The sequence below is a fragment of the Mustela nigripes genome, chromosome 16, assembly GCF_022355385.1.
Source record: "Mustela nigripes isolate SB6536 chromosome 16, MUSNIG.SB6536, whole genome shotgun sequence".
In the NCBI taxonomy this organism is placed as follows: Eukaryota; Metazoa; Chordata; class Mammalia; order Carnivora; family Mustelidae; genus Mustela; species Mustela nigripes.
In genome coordinates, this window is record NC_081572.1 from 33,868,754 (window position 1) to 33,882,905 (window position 14,152).

General features: G+C 36.1%; 1 protein-coding gene across 3 annotated transcripts in view; it reads left to right on the top strand.

Moving 5' to 3' along the window:
• Positions 1 to 14,152, top strand: part of INTS2 (integrator complex subunit 2) — a 48,087-nt gene that overhangs the window by 17,091 nt on the left and 16,844 nt on the right. For all 3 annotated transcript variants that reach the window (XM_059378905.1, XM_059378904.1, XM_059378906.1), the window contains exons 10-16: positions 1,857 to 1,928; positions 2,011 to 2,125; positions 5,480 to 5,548; positions 7,237 to 7,371; positions 8,926 to 9,102; positions 9,854 to 9,962; positions 11,699 to 11,803. In XM_059378905.1, the coding sequence (XP_059234888.1) occupies positions 1,857 to 1,928; positions 2,011 to 2,125; positions 5,480 to 5,548; positions 7,237 to 7,371; positions 8,926 to 9,102; positions 9,854 to 9,962; positions 11,699 to 11,803 (782 nt within the window). The remainder of the gene's footprint in view (positions 1 to 1,856; positions 1,929 to 2,010; positions 2,126 to 5,479; positions 5,549 to 7,236; positions 7,372 to 8,925; positions 9,103 to 9,853; positions 9,963 to 11,698; positions 11,804 to 14,152) is intronic.

Consider the following 14,152-nt stretch of genomic DNA (forward strand, 5'->3'; position numbering starts at 1 on the left):
AGGGTTTTTTTCCCTGCTTTTTTGGGTCTCTATTTTTCAAGTTAGAAACTTTTTTTCAGGGCTTTGATCATTCTAGATTGTTATATTTAAGAGTAGGAGGGGTGCCTGGATGGCTCAGTGTTTTGAGTGTCTGGGTTTTGATTTCTGCTCAGGTCATGATCTCAGGGTTGTGAGATGGAGCTCCTTGGGGAGCTCCCTCTCTCTTTCTCTCTCTCAAATAAATATTTTTTAAAGAGTAAGAAACTAAAAAGCAAATTGAGTCTTTTTATGCATTGGTGGCTCTTTGAGAAACTATTGGGCTTATCAGATTCTTAGAGAAGACTTTTGCCTTACCTGGAGAATAAAGAAACCCATAAGCAAAGTTAAGGGCTGGGAGATCTGAGTCTGCAGTATGATCACTCACTTAATTCTACTTTTAGAATGGTGTCACAAATATTCCTGGTTGATCCTCAGTTCAGAGACACCCTCTTTCACCATCTCCAGAGCACAAATCTCCCATCTTCTTTCTGCTGGGGGGTGGGAATTCATCTAATGTGTGGAATGGAGGAGGTGATCTGGAGGTCTGCTACCTATATAGACTGTTGATCTTTCTAGTTAAGTCAGTATTTACTCTCCCTCCCAGAACTCCCTGGAACTGTCAGTTCCTGACAGAATCTTTGGGGATTCTGTGGTGTAAAGTGGATTGGCTTTTCCCTCCTGCTAGTCTAGTATTCTGCTTTCTTGGGTCTGCTGAATTAGTTACCACTCTTCTCTATGTGCTCTTGCTTCCAGTATTTTGTGCTGTTCCTCAGCATCATCTTATGCATTTATGCATTTTTAGGAAAATCCCTTTAATGTAGTTTAGAGTTTTAGTAGGGCGTGAAAATAGGTAATAAAATGAAGTGCTCTCTTTTCTCTTTACCTGAAGTAATTGCTAAAATTGTAATCTTCATTGCATCTAGAAGGGTGGGTATTTCTATCTGTATTTTTGGATAGCAGAGTTGAAGTTCAGAAGGATCATTTAAATTTCTTGTTTGAGATCACATTACCAGTCATTAATAGAGGTAGGATTCCTTCTGAGCTCTCCCATGGCCTAAAGGCTGTTACCTTTCTACTATATAATGCTGTCTTTTATTAGTGGAATGGTTTTGGTATCATTGAGAATGATCTTTTAAATTTTCTTAGCTTGGGATAGCAGGCTTTTTAGTTGCTTTTTGTTTTACTCATTTACACTGCAGTGAAGTAGAAGAAAATCAAAAATTATTTTCACAAGTCAAAGTTGACTTGTATCTTTCAAGATAAGTCTAGGAATTCCCTATTAAAACATTGTTGGTACATTTTTATAATCATTTTTTATGTTTCATGAACCGTGGCTCTTTTTCCTTTTTCTTCGAATAGTAATCACTTATTTCTCTTTAATTTTGAGTTCTGCTCAAAAATGTTTCTATAAATTAAATTTTATTTTCCTTGTTACTTCTTTAGTACTCAGTTTGAGACTTATTGATGAGTGTCTTAACTCTTATATGAAATATTAGCTGTTAATATAGTTCTTCTACCATTTTAATCCCAGAAGGTCTTTGCTTTTCTAAAAAAATAAGAGGAAGTTCACTCTCTCCAAGTTGCAGATGCAGTAATTAAGCCTTTGAAAGAGTTTGTTCACATTTATAAAAGCAAAGGGTCTTATTCTTCATCTCTGAAACCACTTCATACTTCAATGACAGTTAATGGCCATTTCAACAAGCAATTAACTTGAATTGATTATTTCAAAATAGGGAAGGAAAAAGTAATTTCTGCTAAAAATAATTCCAGAATGTTTTCTCATTCTTATGCTAGTATATCTGGTTTAAGCCAGTGACTTTCTTGTATGTTTTATATAGTACACCTGAACAGGAGCAGCTAATGGTAGTGTGGCTAAGTTGGATGATAAAAGAAGAAGCTTATTTTGAAAGGTAAGATGACTTCATTTGTTGCAGTTGTAAGTGTTTCTTATCTTCTCTTTGGAAATTCATATTTTCTTTTTTGTTTCAACAGTACTTCTGGCGTCTCTGCTTCTTTTGGGGAGATGTTGTTATTGGTTGCTATGTACTTTCACAGCAACCAACTTAGTGCTATCATTGACTTGGTCTGTTCCACTTTGGGGATGAAGGTAATTTTCTTTTATCTTCTTTCTAAGGAAGAGAGTTCTAAGATGGGTGTTTTTTTTTTTGGTAGTGTATAGTACTTTTTTTTGTTTGTTTTCTAAATATACATTTTAAATTTTGTTTTATTTTCATTTTATTTCTTTCAGTGTTCCAAAATTCATTGTTTATGTACCACACTCAGTGCTCCATTCAGTACATGCCCTCCATAATGCCCACCACCAGGCTTACCCATCCCTCCACCTCCTTCCCCTCCGAAACCCTCAGTTTGTTTCTTGGAGTCCACAGTACATTTTGTTTCCATTTTGAAGTAATTTTAGTTTAATAGTTTGAAATTTTGCCAGGAGCTCTTAGAAAAAAATGTATATTATGAAAACATTTATTTACAAGAATAGAAAGTTGAGAAACCCCAAAATATAGAAAGCTTGGAGAACACAAAAGAAAGGAAGAAAATTATTTCATTGTTCAAGATATCAACTATACTACTGTTAACATTTTTCTGTCTGTTCTTTCTTTACATTGATATATATATATATATATTTTTTTAAAAGATTTATTTATTTATTTGACAGACAGAGATCACAAGTAAGCAGAGAGGCAGACAGAGAGAGAGGAGGAAGCAGGCTCCCTGCTGAGCAGAGAGCCTGATGTGGGGCTGGATCCCAGGACCCTGGGATCCTGACCTGAGCCGAAAGCAGAGGCTTTAACCCACTGAGCCACCCAGGTGCCCCGATATATATATTTTGTAATTTAAAGAACTTAACTAATATGTGATGACATTTCCTCATATCAATAAATGTCCTTTTTTTTTTTTTTAAAGATTTTTGTTTATTTGAGAAAGCCCGAGAGAGAGAGAGTATAAGCAGGGTGAGGGGCAGAGGGAGAAACAGACTCCCCACTGAGAAGGGAGCTCAATTAAATGTTCTAATTCAATACAATGTCTCATTGACTGTATCTTGGTTCATCTTATGTACCAATCATGACTTTCTTAATGGATCCTTTCTTTTTGCCATGTAGATTTTCCAGTTTCTGAATGGTGCTTAGATGGTTATCCTTATTTACATAAATACATACAGGAGCACTCACATGTTTATCTTTAAACAGTTTTTTTTTTTTTAAGAAATTTCTACACCCAACGTGGGCCTTGAACTCAGGACCCCAAGATCAAGAGTTGCGTTCTCTACCAACTGAGCTAGGCAGGCATCCCCTTTAAACAGTTTTTGGATTAGCTCCTTAGGAATAATTCTAGCAGTCAAAATATGATGATGTTAAGGTGTTTAATGAGGATTGCCAGATTACCTTTAAGGAAGATTATACCAGTTTAACTGTTCCCATTAGTGTATGAGAGTGCTAGCTAACTGGACACTCACTACTACTGGGCATTACCATTCTTTTTTTTTTAACCATTCTTTTTAATCTTTACAATTTTGATTGATCAAAGATGGTCTCACTTATTTTGCTCTTCATCCATTACTAGTGGAACTATAGTTTTAATTATTCTGTCTTAGTTATAGTTTATAGTGGTTGCTTTTGGGGGGGTAGTTTTAAAAATCTCTGTTTTGGGGCACCTGGGTGGCACAGTGGGTTGAGCCGCTGCCTTTGGCTCAGGTCATGATCTCAGGGTCCTGGGATTGAGTCCCGCATTGGGCTCTCTGCTCGGCAGGGAGCCTGCTTCCTCCTCTCTCTCTCTGTCTGCCTTTCCGTCTACTTGTGATCTCTATCAAATAAATAAATAAAATCTTTAAAAAAAATAAATAAAAATCTCTGGGCTGATTTTTTTTTTTTAAGATTTTTAATTTATTTATTTGAGAGAGAGAGAGAGAGCATGAGCAGGGAAAGAATAGAGGGAGAGGGAGACGTAGACTTCCTGCTGCGCAAGGAACCCAGTGTGGGGCTTGATCCCAGAAAACCGGATCATGTCTTGAGCCAAAGGCAGATACTTAACTGACTGAGCTATCTAGGTGCCCCTTGACTGGTTCATTTCTTTTGTGCAGAAGCTTATCAATGTCCTAATTTTCCTATAGGGATTTTTATTGATTTATTTTTCCTCTTACTGATCAAATGGCATATACATGATATGCCATTATGCCTTGTATACCATGTTTCATTGATTTCAAGGCATGTATTTTATCTAGTATTGAAATGGGGCTTTATTTTATAGTTGACTTGTAATATAATATGGTAGTATTCCCTCCCCTCACTTTTTTTCTTGAAAAGTTACTTTTTTTTTCTTAAAGATTTTATTTATTTGAGAGAGAGAGTATAAGCAGGGGAAGCAGCAGACTTCCCACTGAGCAGGGACTTGTGGGGCCTGATCTCAGGAGCCTGAGATCATGACCTGAGCTGAAGGCAGCCACTTAACCAACTGAGCCACCCAGGTGCCTCTTGAAATGTTACTATTAAATCAGCATATCTGATAGTCCATAGTGTCTTTAAAGTGAGAAGTACAATATGTTGCAATTATTCTTCTCAGTCTTTTTGGCCATATGGAAATTATTTTTGTGAGTGTGTATAGAATATATAGTATTTCCTTTTTGGTTCCTACTTTGCTGTTACACTTAGAAATGTTTATCTTAAAAAAAAAGTTGGGGGGGAACCTTCGCTGGCTCAGTTGGTAGAGTATATGACTGGATCTTGGGGTGGTAAATTTGAGCCCCACTTTGGGCATAGAGATTACTTAAAAAAAATTTTTTTTTTAAAGATTTTATTTATTTATTTGATAGAGACACAGTGAGAGAGGGAACACAAGCAAGGGGAATGTGAGAGGGAGAAGCAGGCTTCCCACTGAGCAGGGAGCCTGGTATGCGGCTCGATCCCAGGACCCCAGGATCATGACCTGAACTGAAGGCAGATGCTTAATGGCTGAGCCACCCAGGCGCCCCCACAAAATTTTTTTTAATGCAAAAATATGTTTCTCTTTCTTCAGGTTTAAAGAAATACTTACCTATATTTTCTTCAAACGTTTTTGTGGCTTCATGTTTCATATTTAAGTCTTTAGTACACTCAAGTTCATTTTGGGTATGGTATCATGTGTACGGATATATAGAGATATATATAAACATGCGTATACATGTTTATTTATTTACTCCCCAGAAAGGTAGATATTTCACCGTCATTTATTGAATAATCCACTTCTTGCCATTGACTTGAAAGGCTGATGGTAATATTTACTAAGTAATTTTGTATGTTGATTCAGTGTCTGAGGAAAAACACTCTGATGTTGGGTTTGAGAAGCCACTTTTGAAATAGAGTATTTGAACATTAATTTTACATATCACAGCCATGTTAGAGAATACATTTATCAGAGAAAAGCGTGCTTCATGTATTTTTACTTGCTGTTAGAATTTTTTTGGTTGTTTTAGATTGTGATTAAGCCAAGCTCCTTGAGTAGGATGAAGACTATCTTCACACAGGAAATTTTTACTGAGCAGGTACTTCTTTTCACTTTATTCTTAGGTATTTCTTTAACTTTCTTTTACAACATTCTTTGGGGGGAAAACTTGTTTATCTCAGCTTAAGAGAATGCTATGGTCTTGTTCTATTCCATTTTAGTTTCCAATGATAGTTAATTTAATCTTCATTTTTTATTAAATTTTTTTTTCAAAGATTTTCTTTACTTATCTGAGGGAGAGAGAGAGAGGGCCTAAGTGTGGGGAGTGGGCAGAAGGAGAGGGACAAAGAGACTCTCTGCAGAGCAGGAAGCCAGATATGGAGGCGGGGGGGTCGGGGGTGATCCCAGGACCCTGAGATCGTGAACTGACCCCAAGACAGATCCTTAACTGATGGAGCCACTCAGGCACCTCAGTTTATCTTTTAAAATTTCTATAAAGAATCATCTCATTTACTTATTACATACAAAAGCATGCTTTAAATTTATATGTTTTGGAGATGTTGAATAAATGCTTAAGAATATGGTCTTTGGTATTGGTAGGATCTCACATGGGGTAATCATTTGGGTTTGTGAGGAGAAAAATAAAACTTGTTTAAAATTTTAGACTGTAACATTCATTTTTATATAAATTATAAGCTGGGGTCTAAATTCTTTATTTAAAAAAAAAAATTTTTTTTATTAGGCTGGGCATGGAACCTATTTGGGGGCTGGAACTCATGACCTGGAGATCAAGACTTGAGCTGAGGTCAAGAGTGCTTAACTGATGCTTAACTGACAGCCACTCAGGCACCCCTGAATTCTTTATTGTTATATTTACATGTTCTTATTTTGCCTTAGCACTTTTGTCCATATGTAAACCTGAGGATATTTTATTTTTTCAGCAAAAGAGACAATTCTGAAATTGAAAACTAATTCCCAGATTAGTCAGTTTAAACTTGGGGTTACAAAAAGCATATATATTTCTGAAAAAATGAGATATTTGAGAATGCTCATAGATGCATAAGTATTGCTTCTTTTAGGATGATATTCTCATCCCTATACCAGACTTTCCTTTCTTCCCTCAATACACATACACTCCCACAAAACAGACATAAATAGTGCATAGGAGACTCAAGTTATTTTTTATGTTTTTATTTGAACTCACTGGACTTTAGGGAGGGTCTTTGAAAACAATGAGAATAACAATAAAAATCCCTGTTTATATTTATGTGATCATTTATATCATATATAGAGAATTTATGTCACATATAAAGAACTGATACTTCATAATTCACATATGTTTTTCAAACATTTTTCAATTTTTTCCCCTCACAAAAACTTTTTGAGGCAGGTGAGACTGTACTGTACCATTTTATAGGTGGGTATAAGGACTGTATTGTCCCGTTTTATAGATGTGAAAATAGGCTGGAAGATAAAGTGACTTATCTGAAGTCACTGAGCCCAGATTTTAGAATTCCAAATTTTGTGTGTTTTTACCTTACTACATTACTGTCAACATACCTATGTTTAAAAACAAATTTAAAAAATTAGAGTGTTTTACAAATCCCTAAATGTATGCTGCCTTATCATCTAGAAATAATTAAATCTTGTAACAATTAGTTTTTCTCATTCATTTCTAGGGACCACATTTGTATTAAGTATTGACACTCTCCCTGCTAATCCTCTCTCTTACAGAATAGTTTTACATTTGCTTCTGTCATATGTATTAATACTATTTTTCCCTTTTAGGTTGTCACAGCTCATGCTGTTCGGGTCCCTGTCACCAGCAACCTGAGTGCCAACATTACTGGATTTTTGCCTATTCATTGTATTTACCAGCTTCTCAGGAGTCGTTCCTTTACCAAGCACAAAGTGTCAATAAAAGTATGATCTTAAATTTATATAACAAGCAACAACCCAAGTTTATTTATTTATTTTTTTCTAGCTCTTTTCCAGTTTATAGACTTCTACTGTGGGTTTTGTGTTTATGAAGTATGTCTAATTACTAATCATTTATATGTAGTACTAGTATAATTTCAGATTTTTTTAAAACAATATAACTCTTAAGTTATTGACAAAATGTACAGTATTACTAATCCATTTAAAATTTCGATAATATCATGTGGCTATTTCTTTAAAACTTGGTAAAAAATTGCCATTTTCTTTCTTTTTTTTTATGATTTTATTTATTTATTTGACACAGAGAGAGAAATAGCCAGAGAGGGAATATAAGCAGTGGGAGTAGGAGAGGGAGAAGCAGACTTCCTGCTATACAGGAGCCTGATATGGGGCTTGATCCCAGGACTTCTGGATCATGATCTGAGCCAAAGGCAGACGCTTAATGACTGAGCCACCCAGGCACCCAAAATGGTCATTTTCTATACTTTGGTTTTGTTCACCAAACTGAGAAAGTTCATTATCAGCCATGACCAGCATTTGTACTTTTGTCACAAGGACAGCTAACACCTAATATACATATTTGGACATATTTTCCATTAATTATAGTTGGCTATGTCAAACAGTTAAAAGGCCTTCTAAAGAGACAGATAAGTCCCAAGAAGGTAAAGAGATCTGAGCCTTTTCTAGAGGCTCTTCTATTTATAAAGAATAATCAACAATATATGTATTGATATATCACCTTTAACTATCCTTGTTTTCATGATTTAGTGGAGTTATTTTCTAGGTAGATTGTATCTTCTACTTCTTTATGTTTTTAGCACATGAAATAGATTAAGAGTCTGAACACACCCAATGTATTCACATGTCCTCTGTCCATGTGTAGTTAAATGATGGTCTCCTGTAAGTGGTTGCCAAGGCCACTTTTTTTTTTTTTTAAAGATTTTATTTATTTATTTGATAGACAGAGATCACAAGTAGGCAGTGAGGCAGGCAGAGAGAGAGGAGGAAGCAGGCTCCCTGCTGAGCAGAGAGCCCGATGTGGGGCTCGATTCCAGGACCCTGGGATCATGACCTGAGCTGAAGGCAGAGCCTTTAAGCCACTGAGCCACCCAGGTGGCTCCAAGGCCACTTTCTTAATCTACCTCAGGATTTGCTGTGAAGAACTATCCCTCTCCCTCAATTCCTCTGTGCTGTGGGGTCTTCTACAACACAGATAGTGCTCAAAATACAGATATAGTAGGGACTTAAAATATTTTTCTTGCTACTTAAAAACTAATACATTAAAAACCTCAAATCCAAATTCAAAACCCAAATTCCTCATTATAGATTTATCTTCCACTGGACAATAGTCTTGATTAGGATATAAAAGTAATTCATATTTTTAGATCAAAGACAGTTGTGAAACTGGGTAATTTATTTGTAGCTGCTAGAAGTTAATAGTTTCACTGATTCATAAATCATGTAAATTGTGTGTTCTTAATAAAGTTTGCTTTTTCTTATTGCCGTAAGTGATTTACTGCCTATAACCTTCTTTTTTAGGACTGGATCTATAGGCAGCTGTGTGAAACCTCTACTCCGCTTCATCCTCAATTACTTCCTCTGATTGATGTGTACATAAATTCCATACTTACTCCTGCATCTAAATCTAATCCAGAAGCCACAAATCAGCCAGTTACAGAACAGGAGATCCTCAGTATTTTCCAAGGAGTCATTGGGGTAACATAGTAGTTCTCGTACATTGATTAGCTGATTTTTCTTTTATTCTTCTGACTTGTTCCATATTTTTCCTTGGATTATTAGAGGACTTCTAGGTGGTTCCGACTTTGAAATGGAATTACATTTCTTCAGATCACTTATGAAATTACAAGTATGCTATTAGTTCCAAATAGTTTGTTGAAGAGGTACTTTCTGAGGAAATCTTCGAAAGAGCTCCATTTTAAAGTCTAAAGAGTGCCCTGGAGAGTTGTGCCTAACAAAGGAGTATGTGACACCTCAACATGGTCAATAGAGGTTTATTTAGCTTCCCAGGAATCTAAGATCTAGTTAGATTCAAATGGGAAATTTGAAGAAAATCTTTTTTCTCCATCTTTTAAGAGAGAAAAAGTAGTTGTATTTTTCACAAATGTATTCAAATGCACACTGTTTTTTTAGGAGTTATTTTCTTCCTGGTAATTCCAGGTAATATTTGAGACTTCTGTAAACCTTTTTCAGAAGCAGCTTGATGGATTCGCTGAAGTCCGTTTTATAATCGTAAAGACTGTTCGGCATGTTGCCTTTGCTCTCCCATGCCACCTCAAATTGAAACTTCAAGTTGTCTCTTTGAGTTTAATGCAAATATAGCAATGTTTCTCCTGTTTTAGCTGAGCTTGGGAACAGTAACTGAATAGTCTATTTAAAATGCTTTTACCATCAAGAAAGCACTCATGAAATTTAACAGTATCTTACGTGTTTATAATCTCACTTCCAGGCTGATAGCATCCGCCTTAACCAACGTTTTAGCATCACAGCACAGCTCTTGGTGCTTTACTATGTATTGTCTTATGAGGAAGCTCTGCTAGCAAACACAAAGACTTTAGGTAAGTTGTACTTATACATAGGGGAGTGTTTCTAGTGCTAGTTCATTTTATTTGTTTACATTTTGTTACTTTCCAAGCTGTCATGTGAGAAAATAAGGTCAAATATTCTAACAGGCTCCAGTACCATTCTGTAGTCTTTGTAGCATGGGTACTGTGTACTCTGATGCGTAAATACATGTGTAGATGGGTACATAACCACCCTTTAAGTCTCAGCCCTCTTTTTAGCAGCCTAAATTAATAACTGAATTGTCTGTATTTTATTAATTTTAAGGACCTTAACTAAGTGCTGATAAATTAAGAGATGAACCTAAAGGAAATATAACAGAAAATTTATTTTTTTTGCTTGATTTCAGTCTTAGCCCTGCCTTCCTTCCATTAGGTGAAGAATAGCAATCTAATCAAAAACAGAAAAAAATAACAGAAGAGTTTCATTTTGCCATTAAAATTATCATTGAACTGGGCTTTCAAATTTAACTACTTTCTATAGTATCAGAAGATCTGATTTAACCTAGACGATTTTCAGTATAAAGCAGTGTGTTTTTCTATATTTGAAAAAAAAAATTCACTTGTTTTTTAGGGTAGTTAGTTAAAAAACAAGGTAGGAGCCACTGGGTGGCTCAGTCAGTTAAGCTTCTGCCTTCGGCTCAAGTCATGTTCTCAGGGTCCTGGGATAATGCCCCGCCTTGGGCTTCCTGCTCAGCTTTGTGCTGGGGAGTCTGCTTCTCCCTCTCCCTGTGCCCACTGCTGCTCCTCCTTGTGTGTGTGCTTTCTCCCTCTCTGACAAATAAATAAAATTAAAAAAATATATATGATGGAGATGAGACAGAGAAAGATAGTGTTGATCGGCAGCTACCTTTACTCTGTGGGATATAAGAATCCACTGAAGGTTTTTGACCATGAGGTTTTTTTTTTTTTAAGTAATCGCTACACCCAATGTGGGGCTCAAACTCACAACCCTGAGAGCAAGAGTTGCATGCTCCACAAACTGAGCCAGCCAGGCACCCCTAAGATGGACTTGATTTTTTTAAAAAGGAATTGTTGGGCCACCTGGGTGGTACAGTGGGTTGAAACCTCTGCCTTTGCCTCAGGTCATGATCCCAGGGTCCTGGGATCGAGCCCTGCATCGGGCTCTCTGCTCAGCGGGGAGCCTGCTTCCTCCTCTCTCTCTGCCTGCCTCACTGCCTACTTGTGATCTCTGTCAAATAAATAAATAAAATCTTAAAAAAAAAGAATTGTTTTCTAGTTGAAGATAGAAGTTGTGAGAGAAAGGAGTTAAATTCATATTGCCCAGCTTCCTTTAAAAAGAGTCAGTGCGATGATATATAATTAAATTAAGACTGTTGGAGTCACGAAGCTTTAAGCCATATGGTCATGACTGAATTTAGTTTTCCTAATTAGATTTGGGAGAGTCTTGAGTTACTTATCAGGGTTTTTGTTTAATTTTGTTTTGTTTGATTTTGTGTTTTAGTGTAGGGCACTCCTGCAGATGGCTTCACTCACTTAGGACTTTTCTCCTCAATGGTTTCAATTTGGAGGCATTTTCCAGATCTTGCCCTTAGATATGTTCTTGCTCTTACTGTGTATCCATTATTTCTTCATTTTTTGTGAAGCATATTCACAGATTAAGTGAGTTAGAAGTAACCTAATGTTGTTTTTGTTCCATTTAGGTCGAAGGTTAAGATTTCTATTGTTTATTACACTGTTCTTAATTTACACTTTGTATCTTTGACTGACAGCTGCCATGCAAAGAAAGCCCAAATCATACTCGTCATCTTTAATGGATCAGATTCCTATCAAATTCCTTATTCGACAGGCTCAAGGGCTGCAGCAGGAGTTGGGAGGTATTTTGTTTTTCTTGCTTTTTACTGCTAATGATTATTGTTAAAAAAATACCTTTCTGTTGGGGTGCCTGGGTGGCTCAGTGGGTTAAAGCCTCTGCCTTCGGCTCAGGTCATGATCCCAGGGTCCTGGGATAGAGCCCCATGTTGGGCTCTCTGCTCAGCAGGGAGCCTGCTTCCCTTCCTCTCTCTCTGCCTGCCTCTCTACTTACCTGTGATCTCTGTCTGTCAAATAAATAAATAAAATCTTAAAAAAAAAACAACAAAAAACCCCCTTACTGTTTACAGTGTTATGAAGTATAATATGTGCTCGGTGGTAAAAACAAAAAACAAAAAAAAGACAATTCAGGAGTGAAATTCCTCTTTACCTTCCTCACTATCTTACTACTTGCATTCCTCCTTCCCCAAAACCAAGTTTTATTTTGGTATGTAATTTTAGACATTTTTTCTATAAGTTTTACGATATGAAATTGCAGGTATCCAACCTTTTTGACCTGCAAAAATAGTTTCATATAGTTGAAGCTAATAGATAAACACATGAATAAAAAATTATTTTTTTAAACTATGAATGACATTATACCCTATCTCTTTTGAGAGTTTTTTTTTTCTCTTGGACTCCTGGAAATCTTTTATGCCAATACATGTAGATCTACCTTATTGCTTTTATTTCCTCCAAAATATTCCACATCTTGGAATTACTGTTTTTTTCTATAAAATTGTCAGATATATAGTAATATTTTTTGAAAAAAAATTGTTTTTTGATTTAACACCTCTTTTTTATAATGTTTGAATATGGGTTTCTTGTTTGTTTCTTTTTTTTTTTTTTTTAAAGATTTATTTATTTGTCAGAGAGAGAGCGAGCGAGAGCGAGCACAGGCAGACACAGTGGAAGGCAGAGTCAGAGGGAGAAGCAGGCTCCCTGCGGAGCAAGGAGCCCGATGTGGGACTCGATCCCAGGACGCTGGGATCATGACCTGAGCCGAAGGCAGCTGCCCAACCAACTGAGCCACCCAGGCGTCCCTCTTGTTTGTTTCTATGAAGTTGGAGTTTTCTTTTTCTTTGTTTGTTATGGTTGATTTCAAGCAGGAACAAAGATAACCTTATTTGGTCACCTTTAACCAGATATGTGCATTTATTTACTTATATCTTTGCATAAACTAATGTTATATTTGGCAACGTTTGGTGACTAAAATTTTATTGAAGAGATTATGAAGTGTAGATTAATTTTCACTTGGTAAGCAGTCATTTTGTGACTGTTTTGAGATACTCTTAACTATATGTGTAGTTGTGCATTTAGATATTTAAATGTTTAATACTACTTTTGATTGTTGCAGCATTTTTTCAGATAGAAATATTAATTTTAATCAGTTTCTATGACAAAGGAAGTGGATACTTTCCCTACTGGGACTAAGTGGTATGATTTTATCTAAGTTGCATAATAAGGAGATAATTGGATGAAAAGTACTTTTATTACAACTAATACTTTTACTACTGCTCTTAACTCTGGTGAGGATGATAATAATAATATAGTAAAAACAATATTTATTAGGTATGTATGTACCAAACACTTGACACAGTATATACTTCATGTATCTATTCATATATACTTCATGTATATATTCATATACTTCATATATCTAAATAGACATTTTTTATAGAATCATTTATCACTAAAAGTAATAGTCATGAATAGCCAAACTGCACTATAAGCAAAAGGTTAGAAAGAATGCTTTGATTTAGTAAAAGGAAGTTTCCCATTTCTTTTGATCTTCCTTCACTTTCTTGAAGGAAGACAAACGCACTGTCTTGTAGGTATCATCCATACTGCTTTGGTGGGCTGACATACTTAGCTGTGTCTTTCAGTCTGTTTCCTTACAGTAGAGTGGAGACAATATTGCTTACCTTGAAGGGACATTAGGGAGAAATGAAAAAATGTACATAAACTGCCCGAGATCTTTTAGGCATTCCAGGTGGGCAACTTTGATTTTACCTATCTGCAACAGTGATTCTGAAGTGGGTTGGAAAAGAGCATGTGTCATGTGTTTTTCTGTAGAAGCCTACCAGAAGTTTTGAATAAGGCCTTTCTCGGACCATATACGATCTCCCCCAAATGGACATTCTTTTCTCCCTTTTTTCTTTCCTCCCCAGTCAACTTGAACTACTGCAATGTCAAATGTTTCCTGATGGGAGACTTTTATGTTGGGATAGGGTGGAAGGAAGAAAGGCTGAGAACTTTTGATAAAACTTGTAGCTTTCAACTTTTTGTGTATCAGATCACTTGGGGATCTTTATTTAAGCAGATTCTCTGACTGAATTATGCAACAGAAATTCTCAAACGGTAGTACATGCACA